The sequence below is a fragment of the Trachypithecus francoisi genome, unplaced genomic scaffold (assembly GCF_009764315.1).
Source record: "Trachypithecus francoisi isolate TF-2019V2 unplaced genomic scaffold, Tfra_2.0 Contig00223, whole genome shotgun sequence".
Classification (NCBI taxonomy): Eukaryota; Metazoa; Chordata; class Mammalia; order Primates; family Cercopithecidae; genus Trachypithecus; species Trachypithecus francoisi.
Window position 1 is genome coordinate 124981 of NW_022680512.1, and position 20171 is coordinate 145151.

Below are 20171 nucleotides of genomic sequence, written 5' to 3' on the forward strand. Positions count from 1 at the left end.
TTTTGCAGTGAGAATAATGTTTATTGAGAATGGCTCATTACAAACAAAATATATATAAAATCTCTGCAATGCAAAAGATCCCTTTCATCCCCCTGTGGCTAGAATGAACAAAGCCCACTGTCGCACATGGCTTCAGGTGCTGTGCTGGTCCCCAGCACATGGACAGGCTGGGCAGATGCGGGTGTCATGTGCTGTGGGCAAAAGTCCCCGATGTCCAGGCTCTCTCTCTGGCCCCATTTTCATGACTTGTGCAAGAATGCAACACAGTGTGGCTTACATCCTGCCTCTGTGACCCTCCCTAGGCAGATGGGTCTTCAGAACGGGCAGCTTTCTCATGCATCTTCCAGGCAGGTGACCTTTAACTTGTGGCGTGCCCTGAGAAGCCGTCCTCTGGGACCAGAGACTGAGTGTTTCTAAACATCCTGGATGGACTGAGGTGCTGTTACCACCCTCCATGAAGGCCACTCCCTAGTGACAGCCCTAACAGCATGTGCACTGTGTCTGAATCACATCCCGCCATCCTGAAAACTTCATTTCCTTCCACTGGTTTCCTTCACACAGCTATTCCCACAATTTTACCAGAACACCTCCTGAAGATGCCCACACCCCACAGCTGCTGTGCATGGGTACTCCTGGGCCACCTGGCATTAAGGCAATGGAGATGAGACCAGTCTAGAGCCAACACCGGTCTCTGAAACCCAGAAGGGCTGCCCAGCTAACAGCACCTCCCTCTTGGCCAAAGGCTTTGTCTAGGGTTGAGGAGCAATTTGGCTGGGTGGTCTGACCGCCCTCCTAAACAGAGCCCACCTCTGCCCCCAGAGTCACCTGGTGGGGGAGGGGCTGGCTGCCACCATGCCCTGCCTTGGGCACTGTGAGCAGGACCCAGGAGTGCAGGGATGGTATCACTGTTGCCCCTTTGAAAATGATCAATTTCCCTTAGTTTTTTAGGTACAGACGGGTTCAAGACCCAGCTTCACCATTGTCCTGGGCAGCTTCCCCAGACTGGGCCAGCTGCCTCATCAGCTGCCTCATCTGCGAGGTGAAGGGGCAGATACTTAAACCACTGGCCAAGTCCCTTTCTCTGAAAAAGGACTTGAGCTGGCTAACTGCCCTGTGCAGAGGTGTTAGTGGTTCCAAAGTACCTTCACTCTTACGATTACTGTTATACTTGAAAGTGATTACCCCTCAAAAATGAAAACTTAAATCTCAACCCCTGATCCCAACCAAGAAAAAAAAAAAAAAAGAGGAAGGAAAGAGCTCTATGCTACTTGCCGTGTTGTAAGATCCTAGGCAGGAACCCCTCTTCTCCGTCAAGATAAAAGAGGCCCAGTATCATGTGCAACCTCGTGTGAAGACCAGGTTGGGTGGGCAGCTGCAGGCTGCCCCTGCCCATTATTTTGGAGCACAGGCCCTAGCAGCCAACCTTAAAGGACTCCCCACACTCAGAGGGCAGACCCTGCTGTCAGGATTTAGGCTGGTGTCAGGAGGCTTCCTGGGTGCGGAGATCCCTCTGGGTCTAGGGCAGCTGTTTATTCCCAGAGCACACATTGTGCTGCCAGCCATCAGGCCTACCAGTGGGATTTAGGCCCAGGCCATACCCCCGAGAGCCCTCCATCTGAGCTGGAGGACCTGGAGGGCTGTAGAGGGCTTAAGATGTCTCCAGGGCCAGGGCTCTGCATGGCAGGGCAGCTGTGAGGTGTGTCTATGCTGGGTGGCAGGGACCAGACACCCTGTAACGAGCCACAGAAACTTGGGCCCACGGGTAGGCAGGAGGCGGTGGTGTCGTCAACCACAGGGCACGGGGGCATATGCAGCACTTCCAGAAGAGAGGGGCCTGGAGGGGTCCTCAGTTCTGGGGCATTGGGGTCAACTATGCTGTCTCCAGACACTCACATACTGTCCTGACAAGTGGCATTAGTCAAGCGACTTCTCTCTCCAGACTCAGCCCTGCGGTCTGTGCGGAGACCCTTGCCTTGGGTCTGGCTCAAAGGCAACAAGGGCACTGTTGGGACTGGACTTCCTGTGGGCACAGCTGGAGTCAGGCTTGGGGTCTTGGGGTATGCATCCAGCAGCCAGCAGGTGCTTGGCGTGAGCGACATGACAACACACGGCACTGGCAGACAAAGCAGCTGTGCCACAGTATCCTAGAGTTCCTGGGGCTCTGCCAGATGGGCTGAGGCTACAGTTCCACATTCCAGCCCCAGCAGCCCCAGGCCTGGGCCAGGGAATCCTGAGTGGGCCCAGCTGGGGTGGGGATGGGGTCCAAGGGCCTGGGCACACCAGGCTCCTGCTGTCAGCTGTCCAAGTAGACAAAGAGGATGTCCTCATCTGTGCCATAGCTGGTTCTGGCCTCCTCAAAGTTACTGATGCTGGTGCTGCACATTCCTGCTGGGGGTGGAGAGGGCAGAACGGGGTCAGTGGGTTGTGAGAAAGCACCTACCCCACCAACACAGTGCCCAGGGGAGCTGGGTGAGGTCTGTGTCCCACCCGCATGGCCACTCCTCTCAGCTCAAGTCCTCCACCCCCAGGAAGCCCTCCTTGCCCATCCTGGTCTTCATGAGCTTTCTCTGACTCCTCCCCAGTTGAGCAGTTGGAGAAAGTGAGGCCCAGAGAGGGGAAAAAACATGCTCCAGGCCACATAGATGTGGTAAGTTTATGTGATCAGGGTGTCCAGCGGCTGTCTCTGTGAATCCAGTCTATGAGAGTCAGGGCGGCCCTTCCCTGTGCCTGGAGGGCAGTAGGCAGGCCAGCATGGGTCTAGAGCAGGGGCTGGGTCTGGCCGGCTTTTCTTTCTGAGGAATGTGCTGGCCATCCTGGGGGCTGGGGGAGGGGTGCAGCCTGTGCAGCATGAAAGGGTGAGGCAGGGACCTGGGCAGTGGCGTGGGGCCTGTGGTGTGGGAGGGAGGGGTGGCCAGGTTGTAGAGAAGGCTGGCACAGTTTGCCACAGGTTTGCCTGCATGGCCTGAGGGGTGGCTCCAGTGACAAGAGTCCAGGAGGAGCAGGGGTTTGGGGAAAAGGTGGTAAGGGAGGCCCTGGCCACACTAGATTGAATGGGTGGGAATTGTGGGCACTGGGCATACAGAACAGTGAAAATGGCCCACTCTGCCTCACCCGCCCCACCCAGCACTCACGGTCGGCATAGGCTGGGTTGTTGTAAAAGATGCAGCCAGTGGCCCGGTTGTAGCCGCGCAGGACGATGAAGTGGCCCTGGTAGTCAGGAGTGCGGCAGAAGCAGCGGTGGCCACTGGGGGCGAAGCAGCAGTACTTGACAGGGCTGGAACACAGGTCACAGTGCAGCACCCCAGAGTTCACCAGCACGATGGCCACATGGCCCTGAGCCAGGTGCGCCTGGATGTCCTGCACACTCACCGTGCTGTGGGCAGGAGAGGGGTCAGCTGGTGCTGCTGGGCCCCCATTCCCCATCCCTCAACTGGATCCCTGCTTGTTCCTGTTTCTCTGTTACAAAGCTTGGGGATCAGCTTCTCTTACCTTTGCCCTGAACTCCCTGCTCTGTCACTGTGGCCCAGGCTCAGCCTAGAGCCAAGGAGGAGACTGGTAGGGTGTGCGTGTCTGAGTGTGCACAAAGATGAGCTGGCCCTGTCAGGCCCTTCACGGGGAGGGCAGTTCAGCTCCAGGTGGGTCCAGTCAAGGGCCACTAGAGCAGCACACAGAAACCATCCTCCTCCTGTGTCCCAGCCTGGTTAGTGAATTCTTTTTGCCCAGCCTTGTCTCTCCTCTACCCTAAATCATATGTGGTTTACGTTGAAAACTGCACCCCCAATCTAATCCCCCAAATCTAAGCCACACATGGCTCACTTTCAAAACCAATGCTTCTCTGAAAGAGTTATTTTACTTTTTTCCTAAGCTCCTTGTGGCAGAAGGGGCTGCCCAGGAAGGGCTGGGCCACATTGCTTCCAGGGGAGCTCCAGTTCAGCAATGACATCTGCCTGGAGCCTCCCTCACTAACAGAAGGTGCTGCCCCATCCTGTGCCTTCCACTAGGCAGCAAATCCAAATGAAAACCTAGAGCAGGGCTGGGCACAGCGGCTCACGCCTGTAATCCCAGTGCTTTGGGAGGCCAAAGTGGAAGAATCGCTTGAGCCCAGGAATTAGAGACCAGCCTGGGCAACATAGCAGTACCCTGTCTCTGCAAAAACATTAAAAAATTTACCAGGCATGGGGCATGGTGGTATGAGATTGTGGTTCCAGCTACTTGGGAGACTGAGGCAAGAAGATCACTTGAGCCTGGGGCTGTAGCCGTGAGCTATATTGCAATATTGCAGCACAGCACTCCAGCCTGCATGACAGAGTAAGACCCTGTCTCTTAAAAAAAGAAAAAAGAAAACACCCAGAGGGGCAGAGGGAAGATGGGGCTGTGGGCAGGGGGAGCTCTAGGCCAGGGGCTCCTGCATCTTTGCTGGAGGGGCTGCTCACCCACTTGGGGCCTTCCTTAGGAGTGGCAGCATCAGTACCACATGGCCTGGCCCAGCTTCAGCCACAGCTGAGTCACGTGGCAGTTTGGATTGCTGCCTTGGCCAAGGAAACGTGCCATTTTTCCATTTGGTTTTTGAAACAAAATAGCTGGCTGAGTTCCCAGTGGCAGTGTACAAGAGTGGGATTTCAGCTATAGGGAAAAAGCAGGAGCTTGGCTGGAAGGAAAAGCTACAGGCTTCAAGGAATAACAAGCATGGGTTCAGATCATGGCATGGTCAAGATGCTGGGGGTGACCTTGGGTGTCTCTCTCATCCTCAGTTTCCTCCCCCGAGAAACGGAGACAGCAACAGCTTTTCCACTCAAGGAGATGGTACCTGTTGACCGCCGCTAAATAAACATTTGCTGCCTTTCCTTCCAACATGTGCCCATGTGGTCATAGTATGAATGGAGATCCCACCCCACCCCCATTTTCTAAATCACCTATCATGTGATTACAGCAGGTCAATAATGAAAATATAAATCTGCAAAGAAAGGGAAAATCTGAGAAAAGTCTGTCCAGGACCTAGAGGCAGCAGGTCTGAGCCCCACTCTCACATAATCCAGAGAAGAATGCCACTCACATTGGGGCAAACTGCACCCAGGGTCTTCCTGAATCCAGCCCCAATGCATACAGATGAGAAGGGGAGGCCCTTGTAAGGTCACAGCAGCCCTTACACACTGGGTCCTCCCTGCTCCCCGTCCCTTGTCAATCACTGCACCAGCACATTCCTCTTAGGCCATCACCCTTTCATTAGGAGTCCTGTGTTGTGTCCCATGCTGTCCTTCTGCAAGCAGCCCAATGGCTGGATGCAATCTCTCTCACTCACCTGTCCCTCCAGCACCTGCTCAGGATCCATCCCCAGTCAGAGCTTGGGTCATGAAGCCCCAGTGATCTCCATAAACCAAGGCTCAAGGGGGCAAGTCAGTGCCCACAGCCACCCGGTAGCCAGTTCTGCCTGGCTCCAGAGTTCCAGCCGTTCCTGAACACTATCCCGAGGCCTCCCCACTGCAGATCTGTGGGTGAGCAGGCATGAGAGGAAGGGCGGGTAGGAAGGTCGGGGGGCTCACCATTTCTCCACCAGCACCTTGCAGGCCTTGGCTTGTGCAAACAGCTGATTCACCCGGGTCTCCTCTGTGTCAAAGTGCTTCCTGTAGAAAGACTGAACAGAGAAGAGGGGGCTGGAGCAGCCACCACCCAGGCTGCCTTCACTCCATTTGGATGAAGGAACTAAAGAGCATGTTACGGAGGCAGAGACAATAGGAGGGCAGAGGAGCCCCACCTGCCAGGACAGATGGTACGTGCAGCAAGCCTGATCAGAAAGCTGTCTGTCCTAAGCAGGAGCAGGGATGCAGGACCACACAGAGGCATGAGGACGATGCTTGAGAGGGGTGGGCAGCTGGGCTCAGGTCAGCTCCCTGGGGAGGATCAATCACCCTTGGGCTTGTACACTCTGGCAGGCATGAGCAGGAGCCCATAGCGAATAAGCAAAGGGGATGAAGCTGAGCCACCTGGGACAGCTCAGCTACAGCTTGGCTTAGCTAGGTGTGGTCCACGGAACACACTTTGCTGGCATGGTATGTTGGCATTATTTTTCAAAAGGCAAAAAAAAAAGAAAAGATGGTATTTTGGTTTTCTTCTAGACTACCAATTACCCAGCTTAAAAGCTGGCTCTCCTGGTGAAAAGAGAAAATATGTGCAAATGATGGCTGGATGAAGCCAGTGATGTTCTCAGAGGCCCTGGGCCTGCCTTGTGCTGAGGACAGTAGGAAAGAGTATAGGAAGTGGCCTCTGCACATTCTGAGGGTTGTAGAAGGCAGGCAGACAGGAGCCAGGACTTAGTACTCAGATCCTCTGGGCAGGCCAGAATGCAAAGGCACCTGCTCTGACTGGCTCCCAAAATCCTGCCTATAGCCTCTCTGCTGCTGCTCCCTGGTCTCTGCACACCTGGGTATCTACCTGGGTGTCTAGCCCTTGACTGCTCCCTCTTCCAACTACTGGAACCAAGTGGCCTTATACCTCTGTGTGGCTCCACATGGGAAGGCCCAGTGGCTGGTCGCTTACCTGGTTCTTGTAGCCCTTGTCGACGCCCAGGGTCTGGGTACAGAAACGGTGCCTCACACCAAAGTGGTGCATCAGGTAGGCCAGGTCGATGGTCCAGATGCTCCTGGTCAGCTGCAGCTCCTGCAGGGCTCTCTCAAACTCACTGTCGTCCAGCTGGCCCAGGTACCTGCAGGGAGATGCGCGGGGAGCTCAGCTTGCTCTCGAGGGTTAACTGGACCAGGTCACCCTCCACCTGCTGGCCCAAGAGCCCCTGTCACAGGTCCCATTCCCCAGAAGTCTCCCTCCTTCATCATGAGACCCCAGCTCCTGCCCACACACTGCCCAGGCTGCCTGGGGCACCATCCTGGCTCCAGAGTTGCAGGCCTGGACTCTGCTTCTCACATCTCTTGTGTCTTGTGGGCTGTGACCTTGGGCAAGTCGTTGTCTTCTCTGGCCTCTTTAGCTTCATCTCTAAGATTAGGTCCCTGGATCACATCAGTGGTTTTCAAAGTTTTAGGCACAGAACCCTTTTATTGAATGTGGCTGGGATTTCCAGGATGTAAAACAGATGAAGGTACAGCTGCCCTGGGGTTCCAGGAAGCCAAATGAAAAACTCTTGTACAAGGTGACGGCTACAGTCCCTCTTGGCTCTCACTGTCCAGATTTCTGTGATAGTCACACAGCTTCCGCTTAACGGCCAGCACCCCAGTCTCCCAGAAGCCAGAGGCCAGGGGGTAGAGGGCCTCCTGTCCCAGTCACAGAGCGGCCTTGTGGGACAGGCCTGGACACCTGGGACTTCCTGGCCACCCAAGCCCCCAGCCATTACTATCATGGAGACCTGAAAGGCCTGGTCCACCCCTTGCTCGCTTTTGCAGATGAGACTAGGACCAGGTAGAAGCTTGGCTTCCTGCAAGCCCCAACCAAAGACAGTGACAGGGACAATGGATCCCACCCAGGTCTCTCCCAAGCCAGAGCAGGAGATGTAGACGGGGAGCCCCCAGCCCTGGCCCCACTCACCGCAGCACCATCCTGGAGCAGGCCAGGCCACAGTCCCAGTGGTAGAGCTGCTGGATGACTGGCACAGGCAGCTGCACAAAGTCCCCTGTGCAGAAACAGAGGGAAGTCACAGACCCTCAGCGCAGAGCCCACCACCGCCACCCTCATGGGAGACAGTGTCACTGCCTCCTGCCTAGACCCTGCAGGGGCTGCTCAGGGACCTTCCCACAATCCTTCAGCAACCCCCTTAAATCCAGGCTCCTACAATAGCAGTGATCTCCCCAAAACACTGGCCAGAGAGGTCAGCCCTACTGAAAATCCTCCAGTAAGCTGGGTCCCACACTTCTTAAGACAACACCTCCATGGCTGCTGCCCTAGCACCCTCTGCACCCTTGCCTTTGTGTGTCATAATCCCTCACACCCCGGGGGCCTTTGCACACCTGGTCCCTCTGCCTGGACATACCTGGCTTCCCGGGTGCCTAACTCCTGCCCTTGGATGTCACTTCTCCAGTGTTGCCTCTCTGGGGCCCAGTGACCCACATGTGCAGTCACTGCCCCCATGCCTACTCAGAGGACTTCTTTTGGTGGGAGCTCTGAGGAGGAGGGATAGGGTCTTTTTTTTTCAACGGGGTCTCGCTCGGTCGCCCAGGCTGGAGTGCAGTGGCATGATCTCGGCTCACTGCAACCTCCGCCTCCCAGGTGGCAAGTGATTCTCCTGCCTCAGAGAAGCCTTAGTCCACAGGCGTACCACCACGCCCAGCTAATTATTATAATTTAGTAGAGATGGGGTTTCACCATGTTGTCCATGGCTGGTCTCGAACTCCTGACCTCAGATAATCCACCTCAGCCTCCCAAAGTGCTGGGATTACAGGTGTGAGCCACCCCGCCTGGTCAACAGGGGCTGTTTTGTTTCCTTTCATTCCAGGAATGGCACATGGGAGGCACTCAGCAGATACATGTATCTGAGTTCACGAGGCCTCTGGAGGTTTGCTTGACTCCAAAGACCCCAGGACCACCAGGGTGTGAGACCATGGCCAGGAGAAGGGAACTGTCAGGTAAGCTGTGCAGCATATGGAATATCCTTGTGAGCTCCACCCCCCACCAACCCTGGGCAACCTCTCGGTCTGTCTTTGCCAGGCTGTAGGTGGAGCAGAAAGAGCCTGACCTAGCATTCCAGACCCAACTGTGCCACTGCTTGCTGGCTGTGGGCTGGGCAGCTGACTTCCTCTTGCTGGAATGAGTCTGGCCATCCCTAAACGGGCAGGGGGTGGAAGAGGGGGGACTTTGGTCTGATTCAGTCATTCAGTCGACAAATATTTCCCCAAAGCCTAGTAAGTGCCTGGTGTGTGTACTGGAGATACAGCAGTGAGTGACACAAAGTTAACTATCCTGATGGACAGCAAAAACAAGCAAACATAACAAAATAGAGGCCTAGGTTGGGGGAAACGGTAGGGGTGTGCCTTAGAGGGGATGAGCCTTAGCACACAGCATGTGCTAAGGCCCTGAGGTGGGGCAAATGGGCATGTGGCATGCAGGACCCTCCTCAGTAGCCACCTCATGAACCTGGACAAAGTTCAGAGTCTAAAGAGGAGGAGACTTATCTCTGCTGTTACTCATTCATGACACTCATTCAGCACGTGAAAACCCAGCCCACATTATTTCCCCATCTGGCAGGTCTCTCCCGGACCATGTGACTAGCTCTGCACAGAGCCACCCCAGGAGCCCTCCTGCTGTGCCAGCCCCAGTTCCCCTCACTCCCCTGTGTGTGGGGCCCTGCCTAACCTGCCCCGCCAACCTCATCTAGGCCGCCCTCACCTGTGGTCTAGTTAACCTGTGAACTCATTAAGGCTTCATTCTACCCCCAAGGCATTGGCATGTGAGGCTCCCTCTGTCTGAAACTCTCTCCTGGCTGCTCTTCTCAAGGTTGTGTCCCTTCTAGTCATTCAAATCCCAGCTCAAAATCTCTTCTTAGAGGTTTTTCTAACTAAGCCTTTGAAAAACAAGGGGACTCTCCTTCACAGCATCCTGTTCATTTCCTTCACAGTGCTTGGCAAAAGTAGCAATAGATCAAGCCACTCTGTCTCTAGACTGCAAGCTTCCTGAAGCAGGTGCTATGGTATCCTCTCCAAAATTCATGTTGAAACTTAATCTCCATTGTGGTGGTATGAAAAGATGGGTGTGGAAGATATCCACAACCAAAAATAAATAAATACATAAGTAAGTGTGGCCTTTTGGGAAGTCAGGAAGGCTCTGCCCTCATCAGTGAATTAGTGCCTATAAAAGGGCTGGAGAAAACTAGCATAGGCCATTTGTTTTTTGCCCTTCTGTTCTTCTGTCATGTAAAGGTACAGTGATTACACCCTTTCTGTTCCTTCCACCATTGAGGACACGCAGGTGTCACCATCTACAAGGAACAGACTTTTACCAGACACAGAACCTGCCAGCGCCTTCATCTTGGACCTCGGAGTCTCCAGAACCGTGAAGAATTAAATTTCTAGAGCCGGGCACAGTAGCATACACCTGTAATCCCAACTACTCATGAGGCCAAGACAAGAGACAAGGAGTTTGAGACCAGTTTGAGCAAAATAGTGAGACCTCCATCTCCAAAAAAGAAAAAAAAAATTAAATTTCTATTGTTTCTAAATTACCCAGTACTGAGTATTTTGTTATAGAAGCACAAATGAACTGAGACAGCAGGAAACTTGCCAATCTTGTTCCCTGTTATTCTCAGTCACTGGTGTTGGATGTTTAGTAGTAACTCAATAAATATTTGCTGGAAGAAATAAACTTTTTTAGGCCAGGCATGGTGGCTCACACCTGTAATCCCAGAACATTGGGAGGCCAAGGCAGGCAGATCACTTGAGGTCAGATGAGACCAGCCTGGCCAACATGGTGAAACCCTGTCTCTACTAAAAATACAAACATTAGCCGGGTGTGATGGCCAGAGCCTGTTATCCTAGCTACTTGGGAGGCTGAGGCAGGAGAAGTGCTTGAACCCGGGAGGCGGAGGTTGCAGTGAGCCAAGATTACGCCACTGCACTCCAGCCTGGGCGACAGCGAGACTCCATCTCATTAAAAAAAAAAGAACTTGAAACAGGGTCTCACTCTGTCGCCCAGGCTGTAGTGCAGTGGTGTGACCAGAGCTCACTGCAGCCCTGAACTCCCAGGCTCGAGGGATCCTCTGACCTCAGCCACCTGAGTAGCTGGAACTATGGGCACACACTACCACACCCAGAGAATTTTTAAATTTTTTTTGTAGAGATGGGGGTCCCATTATGCTGCCCAGGTTGGTCTCAAACTCCTGGGCTCAAGCAATCCTCCTGCCTTGGCCTCTCAAAGTCCTGGGATTACAGGGGTGAGCTACTGTGCCAGGTCAGAAGAAATGAACTTACTAAGCACTCACTGTTTGCTAGGCTCTGGGGACACAAAGGTGACTAAAAACCCACCCAAGCCCTGACCCCTAGGGACTCATAAAATGCTAAGCAGTGGGAGAGCTCTGCTTTCCCCTATGGCACAAAATGAGAATTCTTCAGTGGCAGATGGAGACGAGGTTGCATTTGCCTCCTTCCAGCCCTCAGCCCAGAGCAGGCACTTAGATATGCTTGGGGAATGGAAGGCATTTTCCAAAAAGACCTCATACCTTGAGATGCCCAGGCCTACTTGTCACTTCACTGCTCTGTACCCCTCTTCCCCCAGGCGTCCAGACTACAGCCTTCTGTGTCAGGTTCCCTCCTTACTCTGTGGCTTGGGCTGTGACACTGACTAGCTGAGCTATCTTTTGCCAGGCTATGACTCTGTCCATGCCTTTCCGTGTCCAGCTGTAAAATGTGGCACAGGACAGCAGCTCTCTCTCAGAGACTCAGCTGCCCCTCCTCCTCTTGCCCTGCAATCTAGAACTCCTTGATCCTGAGGCCTGGCAGGCCCCATAGGGCCATCTCCAGTCTTGGCAAGGGCGGATGGGACCTAGAGATGCTCATGTTGGGGGAGATAATGTTAGGCGAGGCCTTGGCATTTGTCCCCGTAACAGCTTTAGCCTTCCGAACACAAAGCCACAGCCAGATGTTGCTGCCTGGAGCCAAGGGGCTGCCTGGAAGGCCCTGGTCTGACCTCAGTTAGTGGTTGTCACTGAGGAAGGCAGGCAGTGTGCTAGCCTTGAATACTTAACCCATCTCAGACTCAGTCTGATCAGCTGCAAAAGTGCAAATCACAGTGGGCACCTACTTCACTGGGTCGTTATGAGGATTAATGAGGCACTGCATGTAAACAACTGCGCACAGTGCCTGCCTGCCTCATAGAAAGCTCCCTGTGAATGTAAGCCATTCCTCCTCTGAAGCTCAGGAAACGCAAGTATCTTGTCTCAGATCACAGGGCTAGACAACTGGAGGAGGAGGGATGTCAATCCCCCCCCCCCACTCCACACAGCAAACACAAAAGAGAACACTCCCTGGGAGTGACACCTGAAGGTCAGGGTCCCACATGCTGTTGACCTCTCCCACAGTTGGCACTTCACTTGAGAGTTTACTAGCTAGCACTCCGTTCCTCATCAACCCTGCGCCTTCAGCAGGACAGGAGTCACGTCTTCCCCCTCCCCTACCTCTTGGGCAAGCAAACTAACTGCCAAGACATTGAATACCAGTCCGGGTCTCCGCTCCAAAGGGGCTCAGGCTACCGCGTGGCAGAGGGAACCAGAGGGGGAAGAACAGGGGCAAGACAAAACGCCGAGTCTGGGAGGCCAGGGCATCGGCCCTTCCATTACTCGGTGCTCTTGGCCAGTTTCCTGCCCTTCCCAGCCTCAGTCCTCCACGGTTCCCCAAGGCACCAGAGCTCCCAAGGCGGCTCCAGTAGGACTTTTCGTTTCTGGGGAAGGTGGCGCCCCTTCTTCCCGGACCCTCCCACCATGCTGACAAGGGTCGCAATCCTGCGAGTGTCAGGAAATCCCCACTGACTGGAGGGAGGCGGGTGTGGGGGCGAGGCGGGAGTCGGCCCAAGGTCGCGCAGCTGGACCCTGCCCCGCGCTAGGGCGGGGTCCCCTTCGTTCCTAGGGTGAAGACTGGGCCCACAGAGAGGCACTGACCGGGCTCGAGCGGCGGCCCCGCTGCCTCCGCCTCCGTCCTCATGACCCGGGCGGCGCGGGGCGCCCATGGCCCCGGCCCAGAGCGGGCTACAGCTTCCGCTTCGGCTGGGGCGGGAGGGCGGTCGGTGCGTGTCGAGTTCCTTCTCTGCCACCGCCACCGCTGCGGAGGGGAGAACCGGAGGCGGTGGCCGCGCCGCCCCAAGCCCCGCCCCAGCCCTTCCAGGTCTCGAATCTGGAGGCCCCGCCCTTTCTCTAAGCCCCGCCCCAAACTTTGATCCTAGAGGCCCCCAGCCTCCCGATTTAAATCTGCCCCGGCCATTCACCGCCTCAGCGTCGAGTGGCCCCGCCCTCTCATCCAATCCTCGCGCAGCCGCGAAGCCCACCAAGACGCGGACCCGGAAGCTCCGCCCCTTTCCCTGAGCCCCGCCCCAAAGCCCGTGCATTTCGTGAACAGAGGCTCCTCCCTTCAGCAAGCCCCGCCTCCGCCGGGGCCCGCTCCTTTGCCAGTCTTAACTGTAAACCCTGGTCCCGCCCAGTGTATTCCAGAGGCTCCAAACAACTCTCCTCCAACTGCCTTTAGGGATGACCCTGAGCCGGCCGCCTCTCTACTCTATACCTAACTTTATCCGTACGAGATACCTAGCCTCACTCAGGGCGCCCCTTACCTGGCGGTGCCGGGATCAAAAAATTAAATTGTGAGGGGAAGTCCTGGCCCTTGGCCCAACCTCCTGCTGCCCCCGGTCTGAGAGCCCAGGCCCCGAGTCTCCGCCTTGCCGTCCAGCCTGTCCTTGGTGTGGGGTGCTTGGAAGTGCAAGCACCCTCTCCGGTTCTTTGCCGGCCCCAAGGGTCGTTGTTTGCGGCGGTCCCCGGGCCCAGTCATCGGCCCTCTTTTCCGGTGCCGGAACTATAGTACTGGTGCCTTAGTTTCCCAGCCGGCAGGCGGAGTGAGGAGGAAGCGGAGACGACACGGCTCCCACCACCGGGGAAAGGAAGGAGGCGGGCCCTGCGCGCAGCATTTTGGGAACGAGTGGAATTCTGGGAGCTGGGCCCGCCATTCTCTTGATTCACGCTTTCCCCGTGCACCGAAGAGAAGGAAAAGTAGGCCAGAGCCGGTGAGGCTGGGGACGGGCGAGGGGAGGTCGAGGTGCCTGGGAGGGGCCAGGGGCTGGAGAAAGACTCAATGCATGGAACTCTGCGGGACTCGGGGAGGGAAGAAAGCGGGAAGTTTGGGCCACCCAAACATCAGCGTCACCTCACTAGCGCCTGGAAGTTCATTAGCTCCCCCCTCAACGTGCATGCTTCTTACATTCTGTATCTCTCCAGGTGAGTGTTTTTCAAAGCTTCCAGGTGGTAATCTTGAAGTCATTTCCTATGAGTTTTTTGAATCTTGAAGTCAAATCCTATGAGGGTTTTTTTTTTTTTTTTTTAAAGTAGAGACGGTTTCACCATGTTGCCCTGGCTGGTCTCGAACTCCTGGGCTCAAGGGATCCACCGGCCTCGTCCTTCAAAAGTGTTGGGACTACGGGCGTGAGCCATCGCGCCCAGCCAGTTATTTTTTTAGAAGTTATTTGCATCTCTGCCCCCAGCTCCCTTTCAGGCAGTGGTCCCGTCATGCTTTCCACACTGTTGCAGCAGTTTTACTTTTTTTTTTTTTTTTTTGAGATGGAGTCTCGGTCTGTCACCCAGGCTGGAGTGCAGTGGCCGATCTCAGCTCACTGCAATGCAAGCTCCGCCTCCGGGTTTACGCCATTCTCCCGCTTCAGCCTCCCGAGTAGCTGGGACTACAGGCGCCCGCCACCACGCCCGGCTAGCTTTTTGTATTTTTTAGTAGAGACGGGGTTTCACTGTGTTAGCCAGGATGGTCTCGATCTCCTGACCTCGTGATCCGCCCATCTCGGCCTCCCAAAGTGCTGGGATTACAGGCTTGAGCCACCGCGCCCGGCCTGCAGCAGTTTTAACTGTTGCAGAAATTTTAACAAGTTTCTCTGCTTCTAAACCTTACGTTGGATCCATTTTGTAAATAAATGCTGCTATCTTTTCATTGTGTCATTCTTTACCTATAATTTTGCAGTGGTTCCCCACTATCTTAAGCATAAATTCTAGGCTCCTAAGGCTGAAAGCCAGGGATCCTCACCAAAGGAGCCTGTCCTTTCAACCTCGTGTTCTCCTGTCTTAAGTGCACTTACATTCCAACTTTGAGTCATTGCTCATGTCAATAAAAAGTTCACTGCTTGATGCTTTTAATTAGGTCAAGTCAGGTGCTTTCCCTTATTTTCCTCCATGACGGGCATTTCCTGCATATAGCACGTTGTCACTTTGATATTTTCTCAGTATCCTTGATGGTAAAGTAAATGAAGGGTTAAAGGGCTGCATTAAAAGTACAGCCTCCTCTCCTAGATATGCATGGTCCTTAGGTCTGTATCTGCACCTTCCATAGGGTAGCCACTAGCTACATGTAGCTGTTGAGCACTTGGAATATGGCCACTGGGATTGAGGGACTGGGTTTTTTATTTTAATTCTATTGTGTTTTAGTTAAATTTAATTTAAATAGTTACATGTGGACATGAGCTACTGTATTGGACAGCTCAGGCCTGTGTTATGATTCTCAAAATGTAATAATCTACAATTAAAGGTTGACAAATAACAGTGCAACAGATTAACATTCCAATCCCCCTCCCTGACACACACAGTATTCGCTAATGGTCGTTTAGCTGAAGATTAAAGGACATAGGGTAGCAGTGACACATGGTCGATGGGAGATGCTCTCTTTTCATTCCTATTTTTACTTCTGTCCACCCCACCATTCCTCCTCACCCGGCATCTTGCACATATTTGCCAGATAGTTTCCTCCAAGCCAGGAGCTGAGCTTTCTTTTTTCTTTTTCTTTGATAGAAAATGCAGCTTTAGCCGGGCGCGGTGGCTCAAGCCTGTAATCCCAGCACTTTGGGAGGCCGAGACGGGTGGATCACAAGGTCAGGAGATTGAGACCATCCTGGCTAACACGGTGAAACCCCGTCTCTACTAAAAAAAATACAAAAAAACTAGCCGGACGATGTGGCAGGCGCCTGTAGTGCCGGTTACTCGGGAGGCTGAGGCTGGAGAATGGCGTAAACCCGGGAGGCGGAGCTTGCAGTGAGCTGAGATCTGGCCACTGCACTCCAGCCTGGGCAACAGAGCGAGACTCCGTCTCAAAAAAAAAAAAAGCAGCTTTGGCGTTTTTGCTAAGTTTTATGGAGTGCCAGGCCTTGAAGGAGACATGACGTGTGCCGCATGCGTTCTCAGATGAACTGACTGTTGTCTCTTTCACTGTAGAACTCTCTTCCTGCCAAAATGTCTATTGGTGTGCCAATTAAAGTGCTGCATGAGGCCGAGGGCCACATTGTGACATGTGAGACGAACACCGGTGAGGTATATCGGGGGAAGCTCATTGAAGCAGAGGACAACATGAACTGCCAGGTATTCTGCTTTGCATGTGAGGCTGTGTGGGAGGAATGGCCCTGCGTCTTGAAGGACAGAAAGGTGTGGGTTGGGGGTCTTCTGTAAATTGTTCTCATTCAGCAATGATTTCCTGAGTGCCTAACACATACCAGTCAGGTGCTGTTATAGGCTCTGGGGATGTGGGCATGAACAAAACACATAGTCTTGAAGCAGAAAAGCCATTTGGAGATTTGGAATATTTTGCTTCGTCTTTTTGTTTTTTCCGTCCCCAAATTTGGGGACCTATTTGGGAGAAGTGCTACTTCCTTCAGTAGAATCCTTCAGGTTCAGAGCCATTATCCATTTGCCTCCACATGCTTTGCAGTTAGGAGAATCTTCTCACATACTATGTTTGTTTCCCTTTTCTCTTGGAGGAGGAGTGTCATTTGATTATTGCAACTACCTTGTGAGGTAAGCAGGTTTGGCGGTAGTCTTGTCATCCATAAAATAGGGAGAATGAGATTAAAGGACTCATCACTCTGATAATAAATAATGGAGTAGTTTCTTGATACGGTGTCCTCATGGCACAGCTTTGCCTTTTGCATAGTCATCTGAATTTTTATAGCATTGTTTTTCAGTTGTATCTTCACACTTTCTTTGTTCTTTAAACCATTGGTGAAGAACTTGGACTTGGGAGTCAGAGATATGGGCTTGAATCCTAATTATATGACCTTAGATGTATTAATCACTCAGTTTTCTCATCTGTAAAATGGGAGTGGTATTATTTTGGGTTCTTTGATGTAGATGCCAAAACAGAATGATGCAAGGTGTTTATTGGGGAAATGACAATAAAGGATAAAGGAACAAGGAAACAGTAGTAGGCAGGGAAATTTTCAGTCTGTGATGCTGGTCTGACTGGTGAAACGAGAGGGGAAAGGAAGGAGGATTGAGCAGGAAGAACCTTAGACTACAGTGTAGTTTTGAGGAAGTCTCAGCAAGGCAGTGATTGCTCATTAGAAGAGTCTAACAAGGGGCAGAAATGGGCAGACTAACACCCCTGGTGTGTTCATTCCATTGGCTGGCAGCCTGGGGAGACAGCCTCTCTCCCCAAGTTAAATGCCATAGTGGACTGCAAAGATGGAGATTGTCGGCTGCCTACACTCCTCATAGTCTGTTTTCTTTTGGAGGGAGATCTGAGCAGCACACCCTTAAGACTGCCACAGGGGTAATATCCACACCCCCAGGACTTTTACAAAGATCAGATGAGCTATATGTGTGCAATAGCTGCTCAGTGCCTTACATACTGTAAGTGTTCAACGTATGGTACTTACTGCTTTTTTCCAGATGAGAAGGTCGAGAGATAAAATGTCTTACACCACGGTCAGTTATCCTGACCATCCATTGGTTTGCACCATTCATTTATTTGTGATTTTTCTGTAGCTTTGAGCGTCTGTCATCTTCCTGCGAGGTAGACAAGCTTGGTCAGTTTCCTGGATGCAGAGAAGTAGACCTCTGGTGACTCAGGTTTATTGCATCACTGTCAATAGATCAGTTTATCTATTGACAGTAGATAGGTTTATCATCTCTCTTTCATATATCCAGTCCTCTGGCTTAAGGCATGCTCATCCACTTTAAGGTACTTTAATTTGGTGAGGAGAATGCAGGACTTGGGTTAGTGAATCTTAATGGGTTTGTCATCTAGCTATATGTATTTGGACAACCTCCTGGGTTTCCCAGGCCTTTGTCATCCCATCCGTAAAATGAAGGTGTCTAACCAGATAACCTTGGTGGCCATTCAGAGATGCAGTCCACGTGACACAAAGTGCACAGACCTTGGTGTCAGACAGACCTGGAATCAGCTTGCAGCTTGCCACCTAGGGTGACTTGGGGTGAGCTTTGGACCTTCTTCCTCCTCTGGTCCCTCTTCTAAGTCAGGGATAAAAATAGCTCCTTGGCCTGAGAAGGAACCATAGTGCAGAAGAAATGAGTAGATGCATGTCACATGCCTGAACAATGGTGGGGGGCAGCCACCTGCCTCCCTGCTTGTATTTGTATGCTAGTGCTGCCAATAACAAAGTTTCACAGACTGGGCAGCTTAGACAACACACATTTATTTTCTCCTAGATCTGAAGGCTGGAAGTCTGAGATCAAGGTGTTGGCAAGGCTGGTTTCTTCTGAGGGATGTGAAGGAAGGATCTGTTCCTGGCCTCTCTCCTTGCTTATAGATAGCTCTCTTCTCCCTGTGTCTTCACTTGGACTTCCCTCTATAGTGTTTCTGTCCAGATCTCTTTTTATAAGGATACCAGGCATGTAGAATTAGGTCCACTCTAATGACTTCATCTTAACATAATTATATTTATAAAGTTTTTTTTTTTTTTTTTTTGAGGTGGAGCCTTGCTCTGTCGCCCAGGCTGGAGTGCAGCGGCATGATCTTGGCTCATTGCAACCTCCGCCTTCCAGGTTCAAGCGATTCTCCTGCCTCAGCCTCCCAAGTAGCTGAGACTACAGGCACCTGCCACCATGCCAGCTAATTTTTGTATTTTTAGTAGAGACAGGTTTCACCATATTGGCCAGGCTGGTCTCGAACTCCTGACCTTGTGGTCCACTTGCCTCAGCCTCCCAAAGTGCTGGGACTACAGATGTGAGCCACCATGCCCGGCTTGCCTTTTTTTTTTTTTTTTTTTTTGAGACAGAGTCTCACTCTGTTGCCCAGGCTGGAGTGCAGTGGCACGATCTCAACTCACTGCAACCTCTGCCTCCCGGGTTCAAGCAGTTCTCATGCCTCAGCCTCCCAAGTAGCTGGGACTATGCCCGGCTAATTTTTTGTGTTATTAGTAGAGATAGGGTTTCCCTGTGTTGCCCAGGCTGGTCTCGAACTCCTGAGCTCAGGCAGTCCACCCGCCTCAACCTTCCAAGTGCCAGGATTATAGGCGTGAGCCACTGTGCCCAGCCCTTTTTTTTTTTTTTCTTTTGAGACAGAATCTTGCTCTGTCATCCAGGCAGGAGTGCAGTGGAACGATCTCAGTGCACTGCAACCTCCGCCTTCCCAGGTTCAAGCAATTCTCTTGCCTCAGCCTCCCAAGTAGCTGGGATTACAGGCATGGGCTGCCATATCCCACTAATTTTAATATTTTTTGTATTTTTAATAGAGACGGAGTCTCATGTTGCCCAGGCTGGTCTCTAACTCCTGAGCTCAGGCAGTCTGCCTACCTTGGCTTCCCAAAGTGCTAGGATTACAGGCGTGAGCCACTGCACCCAGTCTTTTCTTTTCTTTTTTTTTTTTTTGAGATTAAGCCTTGGCTCTGTTGACCAGGCTGGGGTGCAGTGGTTTGATCATAACTCATGGCAGCCTTGCACTTCTGGGCTCAAGAGATCTTTTCACTTCAGCCTTCTGAGTACCCAGGACTACCAGTGTGCACCACCACACCTGGCTAATTTTTAAATTTCTTTGTAGAGACAGAGTCTTGATATGTTTTTCAGGCCGGTTTCAAACTCCTGGCCACAAGTGATCCTCCTGCCTTGGTCTCTCAAACTGCTGGAATTACAGGCATGAGCCACCACATCTGGCCTGTAAAGATTTTTTGTCTCTAAATATGATGAGGTGCTGGGTATTAGGACTTCAATAATGGATTTTTTTAGCCCATAACAGGATGTAGAGGCTTCACTGGATCTACCAAAACCTAGGCACATTGAGTAAGAGCCAGCAGACTGTGGTGTAGCTGAAGCTGGCAGTGGGTGAACACTGAGCACAGTTTAGTTTGTTCAGCATATCTCAGGCTGTGAGACTTATGGCTCCTGCAGTGCCCCGTACTGTCTGTCCTTCCCAGATCCAATCATTCTGCCTTTTGGGAATGAGAACATTCTCTTAACACTTTCCCTTGCTTCTTCAATAACATTTTCTGTTATAAAAGTGGAGTGGGACCAAATGTGGTGGCCACTCCTATAATCCCAATACTTTGAGAGGCTGAAGCAGGAGGATCACTTGAGCCCAGGAGTTCAAGACCAACCTGGGCAACATGACAAGACCTTATCTCTAAAAAAAAATAAAATAAAATAGACTGGTGTGGTGGCACACGCCTGTAGTCCCAGCCATTCAGGTGGAGGCTGAGGTGGGAGGATTACTTGAGCCCAGGAAGTCAAGGCTACAGTGAGCTATGATGGTGCCACTGTA

General features: G+C 52.5%; 2 protein-coding genes and 1 pseudogene across 5 annotated transcripts in view; 1 reads left to right on the top strand and 2 right to left on the bottom strand.

The window, feature by feature from the left end:
* LOC117079339 lies at positions 1–2130 on the bottom strand (annotated as a pseudogene). Its single transcript, XR_004435383.1, has one exon. The product of XR_004435383.1 is annotated as an uncharacterized LOC117079339 (transcript).
* Positions 1–13537, bottom strand: GUCD1 (guanylyl cyclase domain containing 1). The gene is given in 7 exon segments (XM_033203056.1): positions 1–2388; positions 3132–3373; positions 5541–5632; positions 6535–6700; positions 7531–7615; positions 13249–13435; positions 13437–13537. Coding segments are annotated over 7 exon segments (894 nt in total). The 5' UTR covers positions 13464–13537; the 3' UTR covers positions 1–2293.
* SNRPD3 (small nuclear ribonucleoprotein D3 polypeptide) overlaps positions 13289–20171 on the top strand; it is a 17204-nt gene continuing 10321 nt past the window's right edge. The window contains exons 1-2 of one of the 3 annotated variants that reach the window (XM_033203252.1): positions 13289–13695; positions 15896–16039. In XM_033203252.1, coding sequence (XP_033059143.1) covers positions 15914–16039 — 126 coding nt within the window. In that variant the 5' untranslated portion in view covers positions 13289–13695; positions 15896–15913. Of the gene's footprint in view, positions 13696–13827; positions 13853–13882; positions 13907–15895; positions 16040–20171 lie in introns of those variants that run through there. The other 2 variants (XM_033203422.1, XM_033203343.1) reach the window with 2 other exon arrangements.